Source organism: Mobula birostris, chromosome 32 (assembly GCF_030028105.1).
Source record: "Mobula birostris isolate sMobBir1 chromosome 32, sMobBir1.hap1, whole genome shotgun sequence".
Classification (NCBI taxonomy): domain Eukaryota; kingdom Metazoa; phylum Chordata; class Chondrichthyes; order Myliobatiformes; family Myliobatidae; genus Mobula; species Mobula birostris.
Window position 1 is genome coordinate 14,812,107 of NC_092401.1, and position 9,267 is coordinate 14,821,373.

General features: G+C 43.9%; 1 protein-coding gene across 1 annotated transcript; it reads right to left on the minus strand.

The window, feature by feature from the left end:
* Positions 1 to 1,735: 1,735 nt before the first annotated feature.
* On the minus strand, positions 1,736 to 8,849 carry LOC140191066 (C-type lectin domain family 4 member E-like). Its single transcript, XM_072248142.1, has 7 exons — positions 8,819 to 8,849; positions 8,268 to 8,369; positions 7,566 to 7,760; positions 5,290 to 5,361; positions 4,484 to 4,635; positions 2,796 to 2,905; positions 1,736 to 1,871 (listed from the first exon to the last, which is right to left on the minus strand). The coding sequence occupies exons 1-7, from the start codon at positions 8,847 to 8,849 to the stop codon at positions 1,736 to 1,738; spliced, it is 798 nt and encodes a 265-aa protein (XP_072104243.1).
* Between the last annotated feature and the right edge of the window lie 418 nt (positions 8,850 to 9,267).

Sequence of the window (9,267 nt, forward strand, 5' to 3'; positions counted from 1 at the left end):
TACAGGACATTTATTGCATTCTTAATTGAATGATTACAGATGCTATGAAATTCACCTTGATTAAAGCTTTGTCCAGTGCTCAGTCTTAAATACTTCTTCAAAGGTGTTGTCAGTATTTGACAGGGGAGAGTATTGTTATCACCAATAACAAAATAAAATATCTGGACCCAGAATACATGCGTACTTATGACTTAAACATGTTTTTATTTCACTCGTGCCGAAGAAGAATGGCATGGCCCCCGTCACCCACAATTTTCAGAAGCTAGGACAGAAAACTGCTATTTTTTTTATACAGAATTGGTTTATCAATTATGGATATTGACCAGTTGGTAAATTGTATATGCCTTGAATTCCTTACTTGCAAGGTTAACTGCCATTCACAACAGACTGATAAAAGTCAACTGAAACTTCAAGCTGATATTTTGAAGTTAGTAAAGCAAATATCCCTTAGTTCTTGAGTGTGATTCACATCCTTCCATTATTCCTATCTCAACTGTCTCTGGCAGGTCCTGTTGTGTAAAGTGTTGCCAAGTTTTAGGAAAACTTTTCTAGAAAGGTCTCACTACAGAGTTTCGCTCATCTGACTTGAGTGCACACTGTCACAGTCACTACTGCCTAACTGTCTACAATGGGCAAGATGGGCTCTGGCTGTCTCACTTGACTCCAACTGCCCCACGCTGTTCTCACCTGGATGTTATTTTTAACCCTTGCCTTACTGCAACTTCCACAATATCATCTGTTAGTTGTATTTGCCTCGCGATATTCAGTTGTGCAGCAGGAAGTATAAGTGACAGGCATTTGTGGTAAAGGAAATTATCTTCCTGTGTGCCTTCAGTGTTTTCCTCAAGTGCACACGGAGTAAATGGGATGGAGAAATGAGGATGTGACTGAGAAAGGGATGGAGCAAGAGCAAAGGTGGAGATGGGCAAGAAGCTCCTGTGTCTCAGGACAGTTGTGAAAGAGCCTGATAATTAAGCAGTTCCAAGGAGGTTGTCTGGCTCTTTCTGCCTCTGTTAGCTCATAGATGCTGCCTGGCCTGCTGCGTTCGCCAGCAACTTTTATGTGTGTTGCTTGAAATTCCAGCATCTGCAGATTTCCTCGTGTTTGCATCAATGAAACTTCCTGTTTAATGCTACCCCTTCTTCCCTCTTTGCTGTTTTGTTCACTGCAGGCATTTCTGCAAGATTGTTTTGCATGCATTTTCTTAAATTACTTTTACTGTTCTCTCAACCAGTTTATCTAGTTCAGTACTAGCTGTGTCAAAAAGACTCTTTGCCTCCAGGTTTTTTGCGAGGGTGGAGACAATGATTGAATTAATTCTGGTAGCACCAGAGTTGACACATAGTATGGCTTCCAAAAGGCACTGCGGGTTTGAAACACCCAGGGTGTTTGGATCCACTGGGTCAGAGCTGGAGTGATGTGACAGAGCAAACGGCACTGGAGAATATATACTGCACTGGCACTTTGGAACATTCTAGAAAATTGCATTTAGGTCCCTACTGTGAAGGACAATGTGAATATTCTCCCATATGGGTCTTTACATTACTGAGTTAGGATAAAGCAGTAAATCTACATGTGAGTTTAGTCAGGGGAGAGGCAGGGAGTGAGAAAGGGCTTTGGCCATAGACCAGCCCCAACAATCCCCAGCTCAGGGCTACTTGCCAATGCATGTGCAGGGAACAAACAAAAGAGATTCACTTCCCACTCTGCTGCAACTGTAAGCTGGAGTGCTGTGTCAATCTTCTGGTTTTTCACAGATGGGATAATGCCAATAATTGCAATGCCATTCATACCACCCTCCAGTTCCAACGATGAGAGCACAATCTTGACCCCTCATACCCATATTATTGGGTTGACCAGGTGCCCAGTTCCTGAAGGAAGAGAGAGAAGTGTGGAATAAAATAAGCAGTTGATTGAGAAAAGGAAAATCATGTCAACAGCTCGGCACAAACCCATTCTATCCCCATTTATCCAGCACAATTCTGAACCACAGAACTGAGGACTGATTGATCTGAATTTGCGTTCTCGGGAAGTTTTACGGAGGCACTATCTAATATTGAGCAGCTTTCTAGGATATTCTGTGGATGCTGTAACAAGTAGTTGGGAGAGTCGCCTGTGGAAGTTCACCATTTGTGCCTTAAGCTCTAGAACTATGGGAACATCTGGACACCATAGTTCCCACTAATCACTGGAAATTCCCATGCCTTGTTCCGGCTCCTTGTGTGTATCAGCTCATAATCTAACACTTTCATCTACCACCTGTCCTCTTGCTTCCCTATACTCACCATTCCAGTCTCTGTTTCTCTCTCCACAGAGGCTACCCAGCCTGCTGTGTAATACTATTTCATATTTCCAGTATATATTGTACATTACTTTGGTTGAATGGCTACAAATCTTTCTCAGGGTTTATGCTGCTCTCTGCATTGTCCCCCTTCACCCATGTAACAGTTAAAATTACTTCGGGTCTTCTCAGTTCAACAGAGAACTCTGTAGGTATATTGCTGCGGATCAGCCTGGAGATAGAGATTTGTGAGGCTTTGGTTTTAACATCAATACAATCCAGGCTCTGGTAACACCCTCCTTACATCAATACTGAGTAACATTTGAACATTAAATGGAAAAGGTGCAAAGCAAATGCACCCAGTAATTGAACAGAGATGTGTGTGAAAGCTGAGCAACCGTGTCAGAGAGTGACATCAGACAGACTGCATAAAATGCCAATGTAAACTACAATAACAACAGATATCAGAATCTCTTGGTTGAAAGTTCCTCGCTGTGGGACATTAAGTACTCACTTGAAATTGGTAGCGTAATCTGTGTCATCCACCCAGTGCCACACCCCTTCTGCCTGAGTGTCATGGAGTCCAATCCAATGGCCACATTTTATATTCCGCTGTAAAAATTCCTGTTGGGCAAAACACAAAGTTCCATGTGAACAGATTTCCCTGCATCAGTGGCAAAGCTAAAGGTTGTTTGTCCAGCAACTGTTTGCCCAATACTGAATTACATACAAGGGTTTATTTATAAAACCATGTTTATTAAAGTGGCAGAATTGGTCTTCTTTCAGACCTGGGCATCTTTGGCAAGTCCCAAATTCCTGTTCACCCTTTAATACCCTTGCAGAATGGTAGTGAGATACCAATATCTTTCTGGGAAAGAGCTCCCATGGTGATGTTGGGGAGGGAGTTTCAGGGACAGGTTTCAAAGTTAGAATGGTGTACAACTTGGATGAGCTCCTGATGGTGGTTTTTCTCTGCACCTACTACTCCGACCCTTCCCCACATTAAAGGTTGCACGTTGAGGTGGTGCTGCCACAGTAGCCTAGGTGAGAAATTACAGTGATTTTGCAGGCGCTACACACTGCACCTAATGTGAGGCTGGCAGGGAAGGGACCTTTGCTACGTTGCAGTCTTCCCCAACGTGTAGCGTTCAGCACTTGTGTATGACTAAAAATTTTTAAAAAAACTTTAGATGCTGAAATCTAAAGCAAAAACATAATGATGGAAATACTCAGGTCAGGCTGCATCAGTGGGAAGAGAAACAATGTTGAAGACACTCTATCAGAGCTACCTCTGATTCTTTTCTCACTGATGTGGCCTGACTTGCTGAGTATTTCCAGGATTTTCTGTTTTTATCCCACATGATTATCAGTATCAAGAAGCTTTCTGACTGCAATACATGGCTGCAGCCTCAGAGGGCAGCATTGACTCAGAAAATGGTAACAGTGTGCATGTACTGGCACCCGTCAATTGCTCCATTAATTGCTAGATGCTTTAGTATGAAATAATAGTTCTTTGCTATTAAATTATCAATGTAGCGCAATTAATTCTGCTTCTTATGAACAAATACAAGCAGCAATTTGCCCTAGTAGACAAAAATATACACTCAGTGGCTATTTTATTAGGTGCACCTGTATATCAGCTTGTTAATGCAAATATCTAATTAGCCAATCATGTGGCAGCAACTAAGTGCATAAAAGCATGCAGACATGGTCAAGAGGATCATTTGTTGTTCTGACCAAATGTTAGAATGTGGAAGAAATGTGATCTAAGTGACTTTGATTGTGGCATGAATGTTGGTACCAGATGGAGTGGTTTGAGTATCTCAGAAACTGCTGATCTCCTGGGATTTTCATGCACCACTGTCTTGAGAGTTTACAGAGAATCATGCAAAAAAAAACAAACACATCCAGTGAGTGGCAGTTTTGTGTATGAAAATGCTTTGCCAATGAGAGAGGTCAGAGGAGAATGACCAGACTGGTTCAAGCTGACAGGAAGGCAACAGTAACTCAAATATCCACTTGCCACTACAGTCATGTGCAGAAGAGCATCTTTGAATGTGCATCATGTTGAGCCTTGAAGTAGATGGGCTACAGCAGCAGAAGACCATGAACATACACTCTTGACTACTTTATTACTTACAAGAGGTACCTAATAAAGTGGCTACAGAGTGTAAGAGAGTGTAATGAACACATGGACAGTACCTGCTCTGCTTTATTGTTAATGACCACAAGCAAGGACTTCATTGAGTCACAGAACTTCAGGGATTCGTTCCAGTTGTGTCTATTTGATGAGAAGTAGTACAGCTTATTATTGAAGCGTCTCCATTGGTTGAATGGTTGTCCATGTGATAGATCTGTGAAGATATTTAAATAAAAGTTTGAATAAGCTGTTGAACTAAGCTGTGCTCCCTGTTGCCCTAAAGCTCTGCCGCTAAAATATGCAGCAGCACATCCAGAATCCTGGACTGTGCAGGCAAACTGGCACTCTCTGGATGTTAGCATCAGCTCCTCTTTTACCCTGACAGTAGGGCAGCAAAACAGCAACGATGGTCAAACCAGTACAAATCTGTAGTGTTGAGTTTGGACTCACACACGTTGAGTCCCTGCAGCATTTTGTGTGTGTTGCTTTGATTTCCAGCATCATCAGATTTTCTCTTGTTTGGAATCATGACTTCCTATCACTGCTGACAATTGCTTATTAATCACGCCAATACAAATAGAATCACTGCCCAGTGCCCAGGATAATTTGCTGTGGCTGGATCAGCATGGGATCTCTGGCTTTTCTTTTCCTCCTATCCCAACCACACTCCTTCCACCTGGAGATTTCGTTGCTTCTTGTTAGAGTTGGGAACAGAGGAGGAAAAACTCTTTGTAGAGCCATAACCCAGGATAGTCAGCAGCGCAAGTTCAGTAGATTCCCCCCCCCCCCCATCTATTGTCACCAGTCAGAGAGTTTTCAGGATGGATTACTGGGAATGAAAGGCTTTTCTGGAAGTTATGAAACTTACTCTTAGCCAGCTCTGCAAGTTCAACCTGAAAGTTATCGAGGGAAGCTCTTGCCTTCATGGAATTTTCTGTAACTGAAAGAGGAAAAACACTTAGTTTGTAGATTCTGCTTGTGGTATTAAATAACTATTGTTTTGAAAATGAGATTTTCACAGGAGGGAAATTATCCAACTCCTTGCACTGGTTAGCAAGTTCTTCCTACGTACTGTCTTCTTCTGCTTTGTTAACCTGGAGTTTGCCACTTCTGTGAGTTTGTCTCGAGGAGAAAGTATTTATTTTGAGATAGAGAAGGGCAAGGGAAACAACAGAGACTGAGGGGACCATAAGCACTGGTCACTCTGAGAGGTGATGAACGTTTAGGGAGGAAGAGCAACAGTTATAAAGCCATGGAGTAGTAGAGACCAATGGATTGAAGGAGACAGCCTGAGAACAAAAGAGCGAAGGGCATCACATCAGCCCTGTGTCACATTCTGATGCTGGACCTGGGCAAGAAAGTTAAATTTATTTTTCAGTTACAAGAATTTTGTATAGTTCAATGTTGATCACTTTTCTTTCTTTTATAGAGAACAAAGGAGGGCCAGACTACTAAATCTATCAATTATTCCCATCTGTTCATGCACCACCCTTATCCCGATGTCCCCATAACCCTGAGCTCAAAATCAAATTACTGCCTATGGTTTATGTCATCTGTCATCCAAATACTCTGCTTCTAAATTTACACTGGTAGCCCTGCAACAGCAGAATGTACAAGCAAGGCAACATCCTCACTGCTCCAGCGTCAGCCCTTCTGCCACTCTGAGATGAAGAGAGCAACTGAAGTGATAAGAAAATATCTGCTGTGTCTGGATTTCAGGGTCTTTTTAAGGTATGAACGGTCAGGTGGTTACCTATACTAATAAAATACCTTGAAAAGAACTGAGCATTTCTACAGTGTGCTTATTTGCAGCACCGAAATGTTGATTGCATTGTAAAGTTAGCAACTGGTCATGGACTACACACACTAGTGAGTCCTATGGGAAGCAAAGCAAGTCATAACTATGGCTCTAATGGAGATTTTTACAGTTTTGTTATTCACTAGGGGTACAAGAAGACTAGAGGATAGCTAATGTTTATTTATTTAAGATAGGCAGCAAGAATAAGCCAGGTAACTACATGCTGGTGAGTCTTCACTCAATAGCAGAGAAATTAATGGAGGAAGTCCAAAGGGAATTTGTTCAGTTTTCCTCATTTTATTGATTTATATGGAGCAGGTTGAGAACATGCTGCATGCCTCTCTAGCATCATCACTCCTTCCCTAAATAAAAGAAGTGGAGAGAAAGGACACCTTCTAATAATATGACTGGAGTGGGGCAGTACCAGCAGCCAGTTCTCCCAGAACTCAGGGCCATTCGGCCAGGAGGGGGGCAAATCAGGCTTCATCCCCATATCCAGTATCACGGATGTAGATATTGAAACACGTAGATCTTCTCCTTCCTTCAATCCGCACTCTCCTTCCTTCCCAAACCTTCTTCCATGCAGTTTCTCTTTCCCTCTTCCAACTTAATTTCTTGCCTCCTTACTCTTTCTCGTATTTCTCCCCTCGCGTTCCTTTCTTCTTTCCTGTCTGTCTTCTTGACTTTCTCTTCACCCCTTCCCCTTAATTCTATTTCTTTATCCAATTCATCTTTTTCTCTTGACCCACCGACCATGTTCTCCCCACTCCCCCTTCCTCAGTTCATGCCCTGTGCGGCCATTGACACCATCTGTTGAAAGCTTTTCACAGAGGGAAGGACGCAAATGATTAACGCCGTTAGCAGTATGAGGGGAAGGGTTAGCAGTCTGGCGAATGTACAAGGGAAGAGGAGTTTGCCTCCAGTAGCTAAGGTCAGAAGGACTACTAGGCAGAGTAGGCTGTCCGGTGAGTGAAGTGGCAAGGTAGGTGTGTGCGAGGAAGCTGCTCTCGCTAGCCGAGTTTGTCTAAAGAGGGAGTGTGGAGCCGCCAGCTAAACTAATGTTCCTGGTTTTGCCAGAAAGACGCTCTTGTGTGTCATGGGTTTTCCATTAGGAAGGAGGAAGAAGAGTTTGTGCAGCGCTGGTCGGTGGAGCGAAAACAGTGAGAGACGGGCAGCCGGGGAGACGTGTGCTAAAGACTGTGCCAACCAGCCCGACGCTCGTCCCGGGCTGCCGAGTGGAGAAAGGGCAGGGCCGAATCAGTTGAAGACAGAGTCAGCCGCTCCCAGCTACAATATCCGGATTGTGACATTCATCCGCTGCGGAATCGCCCGTGGCGCTTCGCAACCTGAGGGAATGTTCGGCGTTGCCGAACTGTGTGTTGGGACGAGTGGTGCAGCATCGTAGCCTCGAAGCCCGTCCCTCGTGTGTGCCTGAGCATCGTGGTTTACTGCAGCTGCCATGTTCAGCCCGGGCGGGCGAGGCGTCTCCAGGAGCATTAAGAATGTCCGCGCGACTTTAATATCCCCACGGGACCCGAGATCTGAGAGTGAGGTTTGGAGAGAGCTCAGATCTGCAGAATAGAGTAGCGTGATGAGTCCGGGGCGGCAGTGCGCGGGAAGCTGCTGTGCAAACCGCGGCGAATGATGAGCGTGAATGGCGAGCGACGCATTCGGGCGCACAAGCAACCCGGAGAAGATCCGTAACATTTACTCTTCACATTCGCACCTGAGCCAGGCAGATGGCTCAAGCACGCAATGAAAGAGCGTGAGAGGACTGGGCTGACGGAGGAAAAGCGAAGAATTGCTACTGGGCTTTGAAGATCCCTCTCTTCAGTTCGCAGCAGACAGCATTAATCCCACCCCAACAGGGCAATGAAGTAGATGTTCCTGATAGAATGACTGAGGCGGGAATCACTGTGTGGTTTACTTACATCTGGCCTACACTTTTGATTTACTTTCACTGTTGCCAATCCACACTCTCCGAATGTTTATCTAACAATGTAATATCATAAAAAAAGTTGCAAAGTCAAAATTATGGTAAAACTTACTCAGGTGAATCACGGTGCCAAGAATCACAAAGGACATCAGGACAGAAAAGCCCAGAAGAAAGTAGATGATCCGAGGGGATAGCTTTCTTCCTGTAGCACCTCCTGTAAAATGCACAAGTCAAAGTTATCAGTGAAAACACATTAGGAAATGGTCTCCAAATTTACCAGAGTTACACTCGAAGAAGGCCAGACAAATGGAATATTGTGTCAAAATCGGAATATTTGAACATTTAGCCAAATACGTCTCCTGTGTCAGAACAGACACAGCAGGCGGGAGATCTAAGCTGGGCAAGGAGTGAAATGGTGTGTTGCATGCAATAGATCTGCTCAACTCAATGAACATGGGATAGAGAGAGTTCATCCAGCTCCCCTTTCCTCGTCGTATTACCATCCCCCTCTCAATGTCTTTACTCCAGCCTCTATGATATTAAATTGGAAGTAATTCCAAACCCCTCAATGGAACTGCACATCTACAATAACCTTATATGGAACCCGTTTCAGGAATACACGCTGATAGCCCTCTCCCTTTTGTTGATCAGTGTGAAACTCACCGGATACTTCATAACTGCCCTTTACATCCATGTTCTCAGCTGGACGATCTTCTGGCCTCTGAAGAATGCGTGAGGAGAACTTAAGATATAGTTTTTGGTTTTGCGCAGTTCCTCATGCTCAGCTACCTATTTTCCCCCTTTAGGAAACCCCCAGCTCCAAGTCTGTTCTGGACTTCTCAAAAAGAAATCACTTCTGCTTCTTGATTAACACACAATCTGCTGGAGGAATTTGACGGGTCCAGCAATATCAGTACTCGAGCTTCATGCCATTGCAGCTACCCAGGAAGAATGTGATTATATGGTATAGCATAACATTGTTTGCTCATTTTAGTCAAACATTCCTTCTGGCAGCCAAAAGCTCCCTTCTTTCTCCTCTCTGCTTCTCATTCTTCTGTACCCCAAACCTCCACCACCATTTTCACCCTTTCTCTCAGTCTGTCCATTAACTA

Bases quoted from the DNA above. Each gene is read 5' to 3' on its own strand.
- LOC140191066 (XM_072248142.1), bottom strand. From the start codon at position 8,849: ATGGATGTAAAGGGCAGTTATGAAGTATCCG. The intron at 7,761-8,267 runs GTAAGTTTTACC...CCTCACTCTCAG, and splicing joins TGGCACCGTGATTCACCTGA to ATCTCGGGTCCCGTGGGGAT. The intron at 5,362-7,565 runs GTTGCGAAGCGC...TTCCTCTTTCAG, and splicing joins AACGCCGAACATTCCCTCAG to TTACAGAAAATTCCATGAAG.